Raw genomic sequence first — 17,317 nt, 5'->3', positions numbered from 1 at the left:
TCATGATGGTAATTTTTGACTTGGTGCCTTAGTAAGGCCACAAGATTGGGCCCCAGAAGTATAGTGAGGTATTGCACTAGAGGGCAAAGGTGGAGTAGGTGGGAATGGAATTATTCTAACCACTGGAGAAGCATTGCACTCACCTTGCTCACCCTTCCCCCACAGGTATACCACATGGCATGCAGCTGCTTGTCTGGCTCCTATGGGCAGGCTACCCCTGCCGTGAAAAAGACTCCTGTGAGGGGAAAGGGAGAGATGCTGGAGCTCCCTCCAAGTCAGCACCCAGGGCTGGTGTCCAGTTTGACCCACCATAGTTATTCTATGTATGCATGGCATATATATGTTCAGCTCTACTCATCTATAAAACTATAGCATGCATTTTCTCTACACTGAGACCTGGTGAATTTGTTAACCCTTGCTTAAGTTTAAACAAAACCTGGTTTAGTTTTATTTATCAGACAGTTTTGTTTGGTAACCTAAAATGGAGGATAAGTGAATTGGACAGTGATTACTGACAAAGGCCGTATCTTATAAAGACTAAAATATTGTATGAACCTCATTAGGTATGTCTTTCTGAGTAAATACACATTTGGATTCAAAGTGACTAAGCTTCCAGACTAAATCAACATTTTGAAATGTGTCCACAACAATCAGGGGTATTTTTAGTGGATAACGTGTTTCCAGAAAGTTAACAAAAGTAAATCAGGCACTGCAAAACATGCATTTAATTCAGTTGATGAGTGAAAACCTACAGATGTTTCTGGCAAGCAAGGTATGAAATATGTTGTAAAAAAGACATTGCCCAACGTGCAAATGTATGAAAGGACACAATGGCATTCTACTGTTCAAACTATGTGCTTAGGTCAAGTGCTGTAGGTCTTACTTTCACAGTGCTTGCCATTTCTCTGCAGTTGGTAGCCTGGCTGGCACTGGCACCTGTAGTGGTCTTCGGTGATCTGAATGCACTCTTGTTCACAGCCACCATTGTTGACAGTGCAGGAATTGACAGCTAAACCCAGGGAAGAATTAACAAAGAGATGTCAGAAAGCCCAAATATTTTCTTTTTGGATCAGACTGAAACATACATTGTAGTACAGGCAGCCCTCAACTTACAATGTTTCCCACTTACAACATTTATAAATTGACACCCTGTTTCAACTTCGACATCAGTTTTGACTTTACAACACTTAATCTGACATGACACCACATCAGTGAACAAGTTTGCTGTATCGCTCATCTCTCTGGAGAACATTTGTCCAAACTTCCTTGGGCACTTTCTTTAAGAAAGAAGACAAGACTCCAGACAAAACTGCAGCCGAGACTCCTGAGAAGACTCCAGCCAAGAACCCTTCAAAAAGTCCAGCAAAGTCACCTCAAAGAAGTCCTTCCAAATCAATATGATTGATATTTACAATATAAATACATTAATATAGCTATATTACTTCTCTATAATTGATTGAGTACAAAATTCTGAGTTCTTTTTTGGTGAAAATAGGGTATCAGGCCTTGGTTCAGGAACCAATCCCCCATTTTTAACATTGCTTCCTATCGGAAAACCGGTTCTGAGTCACAACGTTTCAACGCAGTTTCAGGAACCAACTGTGTTGTACGTCCGAGGACTGCCTGTATATGCCCTATATACTGTGCTGTTATTGTCCTCAAACATCACACAGCACCACAGCAAACACTACAAGGGGAGTCTTCATGTATGCCACTGGATTCAAGGAGACTTAATTTCTCTAAATTGTACATTTATGCAAGTCTCTTTTGCTCTGACCTTGGCCTTGGAGGAACTCACTAGCAAGCTGCAGATGCTTTCAAGCCTAGAGCTGGGTTCCCACAACTTAAAAGAGGACATGACACAATCAGTGCTCAAAGCTTACCTTTCCTTTTAAATGCATATCTAAAAGTTCATTTTACAGAATGACTATTCAGTCCTGCTATAAATTAAGACCAGAATACAGGACACAGAGGCAGAGTTTAGGGCTGCACATATTAGTACAGGTGTTGCGCTTGCTTTTTCAGAGGCAGCAGTGACAGAAGCTGAGGAAGGAAGACAGAAGTCCTTGACTTCAGAAAAGCCAACTTTGACAAGCTCAAGAGGCTTGTTGGTCAGGCCCTCAGGGATCATGACCCCAGGGAGATGGGAGTTCAAGAAGAGTGGTTGCTTCTCAAGGAAGCGATCCTCAATGCACAAGCTAAATCTATTCCAACACGGAGGAAAGGCAGCAAGAAGGCACAGCAGCCCCCCTGGCTCTCCAGGGACCTTACGGACCTCCTGCGGCTAAAAAGGAAAGCCTACAAAGGATGGAGGACGGGATTCACCTCCAAGGAGGATTATTCTGCACTGGTCCAGTCCTGCAGGGACCAAACCAGGAAAGCCAAGGCTGCAACTGAACTCCAACTAGCTTCAGGCATCAAGAACAACAAAAAGTCCTTTTTCAGATATGTGGGGAGCCGGAGGAAAAGCAAGGGCAACGTTGGACCCCTGCTAAACCAGATGGGGCAACTGAACAACTGACGCCCAGGAAAAAGCCAACCTATTAAATAGGTACTTTGCGTCAGTCTTTCATCAGTCCCATGGGATGCCCATGCCTGCTATGGGACAGGGAGATCCGGGTGATGGGGATCCCCTACCCTCCATCAATGCTGACCTCGTGAAGGAACACCTTGAGAAGCTGGATACCTTCAAGTCAGCCGGCCCTGACAATCTGCACCCCAGGGTACTCAAGGAGCTGGCAAGCGTCATAGCCCAGCCCCTGGCACGGATCTTTGAAAACTCCTGGTGCTCTGGTGTAGTGCCCGAAGACTGGAAGAAGGCCAATGTGGTGCCAATCTTCAAGAAAGGGAGGAGAGTGGATCCGGCTAACTACAGGCCCATTAGCCTGACTTCCTGGGGAAGATCTTAGAAAAGTTTATTAAGGAGGCCATCCTTGAGGGACTGGCCGAGGCTAACATCCTAAGGGATAGCCAGCACGGGTTTGTTGCGGGTAGGTCTTGTTTGACCAATCTCATTTCCTTCTATGACCAGGTGACCTATCACCTGGACAAGGGAGAAGAGATCGATGTCATATATCTTGACTTCAAAAAAGCTTTTGATCTGGTATCCCATGATCACCTCTTGGCCAAACTGCCCAGTTGTGGCCTTGGCTCCACCACGATCCGCTGGCTGGGAAACTGGCTCCGTGGTCAGACCCAGAGGGTTGTAATTGATGGCAGTCACTCATCATGGTGCCCTGTGACCAGTGGGGTCCCTCAAGGCTCTGTCCTGGGACCCATACTGTTCAACATCTTCATTAATGATGTGGACATTGGAGCACTGGAGTCAGGAGTGGACTGGCCAAGTTCCCCGATGACACCAAACTTTGGGGCAAAGCATCCACACCCGAAGATAGGCGGGTGATCCAGGCTGACCTGGACAAGCTCAGCAAATGGGCAGACAAGAACCTCATGGTGTTTAACACCAAAAAATGCAAGGTCCTCCACCTTGGGAGGAAAAACCTGCAGCTTCCTTATAGGCTCGGCAGTGCTACGTTAGATAGCACTACAAAAGAAAGAGACTTGGGGGTCATCATTGACCACAAGATGAACATGAGCCTGCAGTGCGATGCTGCGGCTAGCAAAGAGACCAAAATGCTGGCTTGCATCCATAGATGCTTCTCGAGCAAATCCTGGAACGTCATTCTCCCCTTGTACTCGGCCTTGGTGAGGCCGCAGCTGGAGTACTGCGTCCAATTTTGGGCTCCACAATTCAAAAAGGATGTGGAGAAGCTTGAAAGAGTCCAGAGGAGAGCCACGCGCATGATCAGAGGTCAGGAAAACAGATCTTACGATGATAGGCTGAGAGACATGGGACTCTTTAGCCTGGAAAAGCGCAGGCTCAGGGGTGATCTGATGGCCACCTATAAGTTTATCAGGGGTGACCACCAGGATCTGGGGGAACGTCTGTTCACCAGAGCGCCCCAAGGGGTGACGAGGTCGAACGGTCACAAACTCCTGCAAGACCGTTTCAGGCTGAACATAAGGAAGAATTTCTTTACTGTCCGAGCCCCCAAGGTCTGGAACAGTCTGCCAGCGGAGGTGGTTCAAGCACCTACATTGAACACCTTCAAGAGTAAATTGGATGCTTATCTTGCTGGGATCCTATGACCCCAGCTGACTTCCTGCCCTTTGGGCGGGGGGCTGGACTCGATCATCTCCCGAGGTCCCTTCCAGCCCTGATGTCTATGAAATCTATGAAATCTATGACTTGAGTTGCAGGAGGGGGAAACTTCTGAGCCTGGTATTGGTAGGCAGCGAGTCTAAAGAGCAGGACTTTTGGGCTGGGATTCTGAGACAAAAAAGCTTGCATATTAATCTAAGGATGTATGTGGTGAGGGAAGACATTCTGACCCTGAATGAGGATAAAGATTCAGAACAGAAGCGCAAACTTTTGAAGCTTTGCCAATATGCACTATTTTACTGGAAATCTCATGATAATTTTCAATAAGCTTCAGCTTCTGTGTTCACAGAACTATTTGATTAGCTTGCATTTTCACAAAATAACTTAATCTTAGTGGTTGTAAAGAAAAGCTAGAAAACTTGACCCGAGTGTGCTATTAGGACTCAAAAAACTAGTAAACAAATAAAAGCAATCCAAAAAGACTCATGATTTTGGGGGTTTGAGTCTGAATTTTTAATTGGGGTTAGCAAGATCAGAGAGCAGCCTGATCCAGCCTGTGTTGCAGATACCTCTGTGAAGTTATTTTCCAGGTTTGATACCAGAGAAGTCCAGCTCAGTTAGAAGGGTCCTTTTCATTTCTTTCTATATGCTCTTTGCTGTAGAATTTTATTTTGAAAGAGGAGAGGAACGAGGGAAAAGGGAAGCCTCTTTTTCTTTTCATCTCTGATCGATCCCCCTCATGCCACAGCAAAACTTTATTCATGGTACCCCTAACCATGGTGTCCTAGTTGCCACCTGAAGGACCCACCACTTGTTCTAGGCAAGATAGCAAACCTTCATGTATAGTTTCATAGGCAATCTGTCTTTTTCCACTCCTTTATTGTTAACCCTAGTGCAAAAAAGGCCCCACAAACCAAAAATGGATCCTGACAGCTTAAGCAAAATGATCAGAAATAAGAGGTAACAACTGGCATAAGGTGTACATGCCATCTTCTACTTTCATTTCTACTAGTTTTAAAAAGAATAAATGCTAATGAAGTTAGTGGATTTACAACAGCATGAAAACACAACCTAGAACCAAAGTAAAAGGCCTGGTTGACTGTTTCACTTTCCATATTTCAGTCACCAGTTAGTTGAACTTTAATGCAAATACTTATACATTTTACATCTTCAGGGTAGAAGAAATAAAAGAAGTAATTAGATATTAACATCTTTTCTCATTTTAACTATCTAACCCATAAGAAAGGTTGAGCTTGGTGAGCACTTGGAAATGAATGCAGTACACAAAGGGAGATGTGTAGGACAAAGAACTACAGGGAAACAAATAAATGCAGGAAGTTTTAGGCCAAAATGAGATTAGAGAAAAACCCAAAGTATCACTGTTCAACGAACTCCAGATAGAAGACTATATTTCTATATCCCATTTATAAATTACCAGGGCACCCTATTTTACAAAATGTTTGATTTTGCCAAACTGTATTAACAGAAATGGAAGAAAATCTCCGGCAACATGGCATCTTTTGTTGTTGACAAGTGTCTCATGCTTGACCCCTGGGAGGGCCACATGCCTTTGCACTTTCACCATTTGTTTTAATATCTGTATAATAAAGGTTTAAAAGTAAAAAAAAAATTCTATCTGCCGGTATATTATAGGCTCTAGAATAGGTATAGAAGAGGTTATACGCGCTTTTGAACCCCAGTATTTCTTTTATGAAATACTAATAGATGGGGTCCAGCATAAAGAACAGACAGGAAAACTCCAGCAGTGCTCTGTTCAGTAAAGCACCTAAGAACCTGGATGCTAATTAAAAGCTTCGCCTAGTACCTTGCATATGCAAAAAATTGGCTGCAAATCTTTTGAGAGTACACTTCTGTTTGCTTAAGGAGGACTTCCAGGCTGATATATATATATTATCCACCCATATGTATATGGGGTGATCCAGGATTTCATTAAAAGGGGTATGGTATCAGTGACCAGTGCTGCAGGGGTGGCTGCACCCTCTGTTTCCACCCCTATATACACATGGGTGGGCAGACTGTGTTGCAGGAGCAGTAGCGGGGAATTGTTCAAAAGCCCCTCAAGCAGGTAAAAATCTTTCCTCCCCTCTCCCTTCCTTTCTGTGCTCAGCAACAGGCTTCCTCCCCTCCCAACTGCTGCCACTGCCTGTGGCAGCTGAAAAGTATGTCTGTGTGATAAAAGTGCTTGCTGAAGGCTCTATGAAGATTAGACCAAGTGTTTTTCTGTATTTGTTTAGATATTAAGCTATAAGTTGTTGCTAAAAGCCTAATTATAGTTTAAGATGTAGTGAAGCCTCGTATAAAGTAAGGCCTAGTAAATTTATCAAAGCCTAGAAGTAGTAAGGCCCTGTGGCACAGTTAAAATTACCTTATCAAAGGAATGCAAGGCTTGTACTGCTATTGGTCAGTCTAAAGACAGTTGAAGAAAAAAGAATCTAAGTGGTCGTACATTATCAGTGTCCTTCAGAAGCTATAAATTAGCTGGAATAGTTGGAAACCATTCAGAAGGAAGATGCAGCTCTGTGAAAAGGATTAGTTAGCTGTTGCCTGGATCAGTGGGTCTGTGGACCCCAAGGAGCCCAAGAACTGAATTCCAGGGTCCTTCCCGGTACCCCTCAGACAGCACTGTTGGGGGACACCTGACCTTGCTGAACTTTGTGGAAAGAGAAGCTTGCAGTGTATCAGGCATCAGAGGGACTGCTGATAAGTTGCCGACATGAATTGCTTTCGTCTGTCATCGTTTGTCTTGTTGTTACGCGTAGCTGTGTTTTTCTTAAGTCAATAAATCTTTCTTACCTTTCTACCCCCAACCACACTCTCAATCCTAAACCCTCCGCAGGCGCCTGGGACAACTGCCCCAGAAGATGGAGCTGGAGGAAGGCGATGCTCCAGAGCTGCTTGTGCCCTGCTCCCTCCGGACTCAGCTACAGAGAGTGGCAGCAGTGGGGCTTCCCTTCCCCATGCCTGCTCCTGGGCTGACAGGGAATACCTGGGGGAGGATCGAGCAGGGAGGGTTGCATCCATTGCTGCCACTAGCTCCACATAAAGCCTGGCTGGAGCAAGCAGGAGAGGCTCTGGACAGTGCTGCTGCAGATGAAATACTGTTTGTGTGGGCAGGCGTGGGGGGGAATCCTGCCGAGCTCTGACTCGGGGTGGGGGAAGGGGGGGAGGCAGGATGGGAAGGATTCTAGCTTACCTCTGAGACTTAAAAAATGTCCCTGGCCATTGCTCCTGTGGCATGTTCGACTGAAAAAGGGGTGCATCCATGCCACTGCTCCCCCTCCCCCTGCCCAGATCTTCCTGTGTGTACATTAAAAGCTTACTATTTTGCACTTTCAGTCCTGGAAATGCAAAATTGCCAAAGAAAACTATTGGGGAGAAAAAGTGAATATGACATAAAATTTGGTTTAGGTTCATCCTGGAAGATTTTGTGTAAAAGAAGGTTGGTTTCATATTTCTACAGCTGAGATTTTCTATAAACAATTTTAGTTGTAGAACATAACTTTTTTTTCTGCTTAAATAGCCATGAACAGGTCACTATTTCTTCTAATGCATTCACACTTACGGAAGAAATATTGTTACACATGTTTTGAAACTCTAGATATTTTGCTTAGACGTGAAATGTTTAGAAACACACATTATTGCTTCTACTTCCTGATCAGATGAGTGCTCACATATTTATTTATGAATTGTTATAGCAGATCAAAGCAGCAGTCCATCTAGAGCAGTGTCCTTCCTTTGACTTCAGCTAATACCAGATGTTTCAGAAAAAGGTGCCAGAATCCCTATAATGGATGACCCTGGATGGATACCATTTTAATAGGAAAAGTTTCTTCCTAACTCTGGGGAGAACACCCGGGATTGTCACCTTACCAATCCTAAAAAGGCTTTCACCCAACAAGGACACTCCTCCAGAGAGACAGATCGCACGTTTGAAAGAGCCACCCAGACACCACATGAAGAATTGCTGCAGTACAGAAGAAACCCCCCCCACAAATCACATACCGCTGGTTATCACATATCACCCCTCCCTCAAACCTGTACGGAAAATTCTCAAACAATTGCAACCCATACTAGAAAGAGACCCTATTCTTAAAGAGATCTTGCCAGAGCTACCCATCCTAGCCTCCAAACAAGCACCGAACCTCGCCACCAGAAGCAAACTTCCTCAGGCCCAGAACACACCAAATTAGGTCCAGACCATGCCATGACAAGCAATGCAAAACCTGCCAGCACATCTCCACCACCCTCACAATGACTACACCCCACAACAGAGCCATCAGCATTCCCAGATCTTACAGCTGCACCTCCAGAAATGTAATACATCTCATCCAATGCACCAAATGCCCGATGGAAAATACATAGGAGAGACCAAACAACAACTGCGCACCAGAATGAACACACACTGGAAACCTCTCGAAGACAGGAATACCCAATCACCTGTGGGGGCACATTTCTCACAAGAAAACCACTCTCTCTCTCTCTCCAACCTCTCAGTCCTGATCCTCAAAGGAAACTTACAAAACACTTCCCAGAGACGAGTCTATGAACTGCACTTCATCAACTTCCTGGGTACTAAAAATCATGGACTAAATATAGACATTGGATTTATGACACATTATAACCTGCCTGACATCTGACTCCCCAGGTATCTTTCCACTATTTATCCCCCTTCTCTCTCTCCCCCCCTTCCCCCAACCCCGAACCAGTCTCTCATCCACTGACTCCTCAATCTACACCTTCACTGACTGTCTATTTTGCCTGCACACCAGCCCAGCCTCTGGCTTCTTTACTTTTCATTCCATCCAGGAAGAGCATGCACCAACTGCTGAAACTTCCTTAGCCTGACAAATGGGTTTTGAACCTGAAAGCTTGCTTAATAACTGTTTTCCAACTATTTAAGTTGGTCTAATAAAAGATACCAGATTCACCCAAAGAACCTTATCTGCCTATGTCCTTAGACCAACATGGCTACAACCTACACCCCATCCTAACTCCTGTCGGTTAGTGTTTGGCCATAGGTATTGTATCTAATGTATTTTTTTACCTTGCTTAAATAGTTTAAATGAAACATTCTTTCATCTTTTCAATCTCAATAATGTGTATCTGCTATCACTGTATTTTTTCATATGTAAATTTATCAGCATCTGGTCATTTTCCTCATTCATTTCTGGATTCGTGTCTCTCCCATGGAATACTTAAGATGAGACAAATGGAAGTTATGACAGTAGTCAAGATAAGATTTTGAATGCTTTTGTTGAGAATACTTGAATGTGTGAGCTGAAAAATCAGTTCCAGAAGACTCATGCATGTGGTTGAGAAACCCTCTTTACATGATTATTTGTGCCAGTAGAAAACTGGTGTTCACAGAGAGTGAATAAAAAAGGTTTGAGTAAGTCCCAAGTAAATTATTTTAAACTTCTGAATATTTGCAGGATAACTTTGTGTATATTACTCAGATGGTATTTTTCTTCAAACTAGAGTGTTGGGGGGGGGGGGGGAATCACTAGTCACACCTTTCCCTAGCACAAAATTCTGTTTCCACTATGGCTAAATTCTGCTCTCACTGACAGTGGAATAATTCAGAGGTAAACCTATCACTATTGAAGATTTATGCTAGCAAAAAAGTGGATTTGGCTAATTCTAGGTTCACTGAAAATCCCTCCCACATCCTGCATAATGGGACACTTTGTGTTTGTTTTGTTATGCTGGTAAAATTATTGCTGTGATAATATTAGAAATGATCAATGATACATTTGGCAGTTCTTAAAGCACACCCAAGCGACTTCATGCAAAAGCTGAAACAAAGAAAAGAACATCAGTGAATGAATTCAGCAGATGTGCCACTGCCATCATGAATTGGGCTGTTTTTGTCATATATAAAAAAATAATATATTAATCTTCTTCTTCTCCCCTAATTTTTGGATTTAACACAACATTTTAATCCCTTCTAGAGAGTTTGACAACTGCTATTTGACTTATCTGTGGTAGTTTCACGGAGGTAGAGGGACAATATCTTCTGATTTTTTAACAAGACATGTAACTGCACAGATGTATATTAGTACAGAACGTCCAAAGCTGAAAACCCAGGGTTTCTTTTTTAATGCCAAAATCTGCTAATCCTTTCAACAAATGTAAACCTTAGTATTGCATTTACATCAACTAAATGAGATATGGGGTCCCACGGTGAGTTAATTTACATGAGTCTATATCAGCAGTAGCTTTGTACTTTAATCAGTGGATTTATACCAGTAAAACCAAGAATATGATATAAACTTTGTCTCCAGTCTGAGGATTAAATTTCTACACTGGTTTATATTCCTACATAGCTTCATGGCTGAAGTATATGTACAAAAGAGAGCAGAATCTGGGCCTTTGACTAAATCTCTGAAGAGCATAAGGTCGTAGTTCTTAGCATTTATGTAACATTAAAAATAAATACATAAGCACATCCTGCAATACAGTCTGGACTCTTGGCAGAACATAAGGGAATGTGTTAATTGCTAGTTGCCCGTCAGACACAATATGCTATTTTAAGACCCTTAAATTAAAAGTGCCATTCTTAAACCGAATCATGTGGCCTTTGAGAAAGAAACTACAGGGGGTAACCAGCCACAGACTGAAGCCTGCAGAGCAGCTTAAGCAGGAACTGACAAACATTGATAATGTCATCAGATTGGCCTTCTGCTTTTTCGATTTGAATGTTGTCTCCCTTGTGCTGATTAGCTGTTTGCACCACCCTGCTTGTGCTCTTTCTCTTGATCTCCACACAACCCTTTCTCTTCCTTGAATTAGAAATACTTCACTGAAAATAGAAGCAAAACCAGCTGTGGAACCCATGTGATATTCGCTAGCATCAGATACGATGCCCTTCCAGATCGTTCACTCTGCGTGGATGGGCTACGCCTTTGCTACCTTTTGTCTAGTTAGACTGTACACTCCTAAGGGTCTGTTACCCTGTATATAGTTTCTAGCACAATGGGGATTTGTCAGCTGGCCTCCAGGTACTATTATAATAGACATGATAAGCACAAATACAACAATGGAAGAACGCTCTCTCCAACGATAAGAGCTTGCTACCTGACTTGTTTGCTGAATAAGTGAAAAGAATGTGGTTGTGCCAAGGCAGGTCCTGTTGGATTCCATTAAAAATAATGATCATAACTGGCACATGACCATAGTCGGTAGTCTGCTAGAGAGGCAACGGTTGGTTATGCTCTGGACACTCATCCATCCTCCCCTGCCAAGATAAGAGCCCTTTGGGTCAGAGAGGAGAAGGGACAATAGAACTGTCACTGTCCATGCTCTGCCTGGAATGACTGCAGTAACCAAAGCACCATGGATAAAATAAGCTGTGCAATCAGAAAATGGGAAGGAGGAGGAAAGCTGTAATCTGGAGCCTTTAACAGCAGTTAAAGCAAAGAGAAATCAATGCATTTGTTTTTCAGCTATTTGGGTTTTTTTGATTTGGCTCTTCTGGTACAGAGTAGTAAAATATTGCCTTTGTTGGCTGAGCAAATTGAGGTCTTACACTCAGTGTTACTTCTGTGTGTTATATCTTCATGACAAGCAGGACTACAGCAGATCAAGGAGTTCATATAAGAGAGTGACTTTGAAATTTAAAGGCAATTTTAGAAGAGGAACAGACTGAGGTGTTCATATGGCTATGAATGGAACAAAGAGCTCTCCAGAGTGGATCAAAGATTTGCAGTATCATTAGTCATCAGCCAACTGCAAGGAAAGAGGCTTTATGAACACAGACCTCCATGTTGTAAGTTAGAAGGATCAGCAAAAGTTAAACACTGTGTCATATGGCTGTGATTAGAACTGAGTACATCGAGTATTCATCCCAAAGCGCTCTGTGTATAAGATTCAAAACAAAACAACAAACAAATATAACCTAGTGTTTTGAGAGATCTTGAAGCAGCCAAATACTTTTATATAAAACATGAAAACAAAGTAGTCATTAAGGAAGAGACAAGTAGTAAAGGGAAGGTTGGTAATTTATGTAGTCAGCACAAGTCAAAGTTGACTTAGGGGGATGTATCTAAAGAGCTCATAACTCTATGCAGAGGATCCCAAAGCAACTAAAAGCCCTAGCTACTGGTTTATCTATCATGATCTCTCTTTATTTTTAAACTCATCTAGCCAGCAGTTTACAAATGTTGCCTTACAAATGTTTCTCTCTTTCATCCTGGGTCCCCTCCAAACTAGCGTATGATCCATCAGAGTTCCTCTCACCATGTTGGTAACAGCTTCTTTCTGGCCATATCATAGAGCCTCTACTCTACATAGGTGCCAGATGATTGGAAGATAGCCAGCGTGGTCCCCATCTTTAAAAAAGGCAGGAGGGAGGACCTGGGCAACTATAGGCCCGTCAGTCTTACCTCAATCCTAGGGAAACTCTTTGAGAAGATCATCATGGAGCACACCTGTGATGGGACTCAGGGATGATGCTCAAGGGCAACCAGCATGGTTTCATTAGGGGCAGGTCACGTCAGATCAACCTGACTGCCTTTCATGATCAGGTCACAAAAGCATTGAATGCAGGTATTGCCGCGGATGTAGTCTTTCTGGATTTCAGCAAGGCCTTTGACACTGTCTCCCACCCCACCCTCATTAAAAAATTGGGTGACTGTGGCACTGATGCCTGCACAGTCAGATGGATTGCAGACTGGCTGAAGGGTCGCACTCAGAGGGGTTGGTGGATGGGTCATATTTGACCTGGGGAGAAGTGGGCAGCAGAGTCCCCCAGGGCTTGGTCCTTGGGCCCGCGCTGTTCAATTTCTTTATCAGCGATTTGGATGACGGGATAAAAAGCAACCTGTTTAAATTCGCTGATGATACCAAAATTTGGGGTGAGGTGAGCATGCTAGTAGGGAGGGAAAGACTGCAGCAAGACCTGGATAGGTTACAGGGGTGGGCTAGCAAAAACAGGATGCGTTTCAATACTGACAAGTGCAGGGTGCTGCACTTGGGCAGCAGTAACCAGCGGCACGCTTATAAGATGGGAAACTCCCTTCTTGAGAGCATGGAGGCAGAAAGGGATCTTGGAGTCATTACTGACTCCAAGATGAACATGGGTCGACAATGAGAGGTCACAGTTGGCAGGGCTAACTGCACCTTGTCGTGCATCCACAGGTGCATCTCAACTAGGGCCAAGGAGGTGATCCTGCCCTCCTATGCAACACTGGTCAGGCCACAGCTGGATACTGCGTCCAGTTCTGTGCGCCCGATTTCAGGAGAGATGTGGACAACATGGAGAGGGTCCAGGGGAGGGCCACCCGCATGATCCGGGGACTACAGGGCAGACCCTACAATGAGAGACTGCGGGACCTGAACCTGTTCAGCCTTCATGAGAGAAGGCTGAGGGGGGACCTGGTGTCTGTCTATAAACTCACTAGGGGGGGATCAGAAGGGTTTGGGGGAGGCCTTGTTTCCCCTAGCGCCCCCTGGCATGACAAGGAATAACGGCCACAAGTTGTTGGAGAGGAGGTTTAGATTAGACATCCGCAAGAACGACTTCACAGTCAGGGCGGCTAGGAGCTGGAACCAACTTCCAAGGGAAGTGGTGCTGGCTCCTACCCTGGGGGTCTTTAAGAAGAGGCTCCATGCCTACCTGGCTGGAGTCATTTGAGCCCAGTTTTTCTCCTGCCCAGGCGGGGGTCGGACTTGAAGATCTACAAGGTCCCTTCCGGCCCGACTTCTATGATTCTGTGATTCTATACTTCATCATCACCCTGCCTGACCTCTTCATGGCTTTTAATGCAGGTAAAGGTAACCTCCTGTTTGACATTCTGTACTTCATGTTGGTTTACACAGCATAACTTGTGAGGTCTCAAGGGACCACAGCTAAAGCTGGTAACCCTACCTATCATAGGTGTGACTAATTGTAGCAGTTTAAAATAAACGATCGTTATATTGTTATGGCGAGGGTTAAAATCTCTTTAACTTCACTTTTGTGTGTTGTAGGACAATTGAAGTGACTTTCTAAAACCAAACAGCAGCATCTGCCCCCAAGAAAGGCACAAGTGGGTGTACAGGCTTGATTAGCCATTCTTTGTATGACTGCTTCTGTGAAAAGAAAGGGCAGAAAGAACAAAGAAAGGGAAAGAGAAAAGCAGAAAACACTGGAGAAGTAGAGGCAGAAAAACCAAGGGCCTGGTGAGAAGAAACAAGGAAACAATGCCCCCAAGGAAAGCTGAAGAAGAAAATGTTAGGGATACGTGTCAGCTGGAAAAAGAGCTTGTAACACCAAGCAAAAATCCCGTCTCTTTTTGTTTGATTCCTGCTGTGTTCAGGAATGGAAGTCTCAGTACATCCTTTCTAAAGAAGCAGGAAAGCACTGGAGAAATGTCTGACACCATTATACATTTCTCTGTCTTTCTGACCAACCTGTAATCCCCTGAATTTCAGCTAACCACGATGCAGGAAGTCTATAACATCTGTATTTTCTCAGTGACAACTTTACTGCAAAAAATATAATGTGCCCTTTTTTCTACACTGGTACATTTCTTTCCACTATAACAGGTCTTAGACTATTGTAATGTTCACTTACTTATGCAGGTGCGTCCATCGGCATGGAGCCTGTATCCCATAGTGCATTCACAAAAGAAGGAGCCCTGAATGTTAACGCAGCTCTGTTGGCAGCCTCCATTCACTATCACACATTCATCAACATCTAGAGAAGGAAGATAGATGACTGAGATTACCATGTCAACCTCAGAGAAGCTGTATACTGTAACCAGGTATAGATATTACACTCTTACCAGCATAAGTGATTGGAAACTGGTCCACATTTGTAACAGAACAGAAGTTTGGCACAAAACTGGTCTAGAGCCAGAACAGAACGGAAGTATAGCGCACACAGACTGGTTTAAAATTGGTAGAACCCAGTCTAAGATTCGCCCCCTTTACCAAGGTAATTCTGTTCAGTACCAATTTAAACTACGCTGCTTACAGAAAATGGCGTAACTTAGACTGATTCTGCCTCAGGCTTTTTGAATGCCTGCACCTAGCCTATTTGTCATGGACAGTATAGATCACGTACATAATGTAATCCTTACCCTATGTTGCTGCTAATCTTTACTACTTTGATCTTGTCGGCTTCTGTGTTGTAAACAAACCATAGAGGATGGAAGTTTTACTGTGTTCATTACAGTTCCATCAGTCATGAGAGCAAGCATTGCCCAGCCACTTTATACTTCTTAAGCACTTGATAATTAAACAGCTCTGTGATACAGATGCTTTCTTGGGGACAGGGAAAAAAAGTTAGGAGAGACTTTCTGCAACCTAACACATCTGAGCTCACATTCACCACTGGATAAACATCTGGTATTTGTCCAACTCTAGCATATGAAGATTTTCTTCTGTGTCAGGCCCTAAACTCTTCTAACTGGTGACCCTGTGGGTACTGAGGAACAGGACTGACATGGGAGGGAAAAAATGATGTGAGAAAACATAGTTAGGCTTTGACTATCTCAGCTAAGTATACTACTTCCAATGTTTTTTTCCTAATTGGAGACTGCTGAAATAAATATAAAATTCAGCATTAAACTGAAGCAGGAGCACGCTCTTGCTGCTCATCTTCCCGGACTCCTTGATCTGTAACAGATGTTCTTTGTGCTCCTTTTTACTCCTTTCCATTCTCAAGTGGCCTCTCCAAGAGTCTCTGATATCCAACACAAAGCATGAAATTAGCATGAAGCAGGGAACCGTCTACCAACTCCTACATGTTTCCATTAAAACGGGCTTAGCTTAAACGGCAACAGATTCTCATATTGATGCCACTGCTCTCAACATCATCACAGTCCATTGGGAGGCAGATGAATTTTTTGGTTGTTGAATTTCCCTTCCCCACCCCCTTCATTGACTTCATGAGACTCTGGCTCAGGACCTGGACTTGCGTTCACTTGGACTACCCAGCTTCCCCATCCCCCACACATGCAAAGTTGGTGTGTGGGAGTGGCACGGGTTTCAAGCTAATTAAGATGCAACCCACAGAGAGAAACAAACCTTTAACTGTTACTGGAGGACTGGAAGCTGGAGTTCAATGTGGAGTACAAAGGATCACCGAAATGAGAGCCCAGTGAAATATGTTTTGTCGTTTGGTCTTGAAGAAAGAAGTGCCTGGATATATTTGCACTGCTAGATATCTGCTTTGTATTTAGCTTTTATGATTTACATTTTAAATACTTTCATGTTTATTAAATAAAAAAATCTAACAACATGAAATGGAAAAAGTTTTAAAGATGCCTTGGAAACACAGAACTTCCCAAGTTTCTCCTGATCCCAGTGAAATGTATTTATAAGGTTCAGTGTTAATAGTTTACATATGAAATTCATTCATCTAAACTAAAGCACTGACTAGTTTTTAAATTCAGACCACTTGCTTACATGCATGACTTTTTCACTTTCCCCAATACACTGTTTTATTAGACTTCAGATCATATATAATGTGCTTCTGCTCAGAGACATCTGGACTCTTTCCCTTATTAGCAGAAGTTGTTTGAAACATAAACCATGAACAGTGCCTGCTATCCATCACCTTGTGTATTACACAATGATTTGTTAAGAATTCTTTCATGTAAAGACTTGGGCTTTTTCTTCAATGATGATAACAAAACATCATGACAATTAGACTGTCCTATTCTAAAGGGGAAAAAATCTTCAGAAACTGTAAAGTCATTGTGCCATACTTAGAAGCTACTGTTACAAGGATAGTCTTATCAGCCCAATAAACCACATTCCAGTTACTGTTAAAAAGTAGCAGGAAGAAATAAAACTCCAGAAAACAGCTGCCAGAAACATTTTTTAAAACTATGCTGAAGACCTAACAAGAAAATAAAAAGGATTAAGGAAAATAAAATTAGGAGGTGCCTGAACTGCAAGACTTACATTTTTGTTATATTATATTATAGCAGTGTTTTTCATTAATCGTCGTCTTAATGGTGAATTCTCAGGTAAGCAATGGAAAAACATTGTTTCTACAGGACACAAAAGTTTCTGGGAATTCTCTACCTATTTAAAATGGGATTAAATAAAAGAAAGTAAATATACAAGGACCAAGATTTACAAAAAATGAGAAACAGTGGTTAGCTACTAGCTACTTAGGTAAATGGTTTGATTCACCAAATG

General features: G+C 43.0%; 1 protein-coding gene across 10 annotated transcripts in view; it reads right to left on the bottom strand.

Annotated features, from left to right (window-relative positions):
- Positions 1-17,317, bottom strand: part of LOC149863074 (uncharacterized) — a 347,984-nt gene that overhangs the window by 107,260 nt on the left and 223,407 nt on the right. For 6 of the 10 annotated variants that reach the window (XR_016443055.1, XM_090052663.1, XM_090052666.1 and 3 more), the window contains 2 exons: positions 14,739-14,861; positions 884-1,009 (listed from right to left, as the gene is read on the bottom strand). Coding sequence is in view for 9 of the 10 variants with exons in the window: in XM_090052663.1 (XP_089908789.1) it covers positions 884-1,009; positions 14,739-14,861 (249 nt within the window). In the remaining variant the exon portion in view is untranslated. Of the gene's footprint in view, positions 1-883; positions 1,010-14,738; positions 14,862-17,077; positions 17,201-17,317 lie in introns of those variants that run through there. The other 4 variants (XM_090052665.1, XM_090052669.1, XM_090052668.1 and 1 more) reach the window with 2 other exon arrangements.

This window comes from Crocodylus siamensis, chromosome 6 (genome assembly GCF_052110815.1).
Source record: "Crocodylus siamensis isolate JL-2025a chromosome 6, ASM5211081v1, whole genome shotgun sequence".
In the NCBI taxonomy this organism is placed as follows: domain Eukaryota; kingdom Metazoa; phylum Chordata; order Crocodylia; family Crocodylidae; genus Crocodylus; species Crocodylus siamensis.
This window is presented reverse-complemented; position numbering and strand designations above follow the sequence as displayed.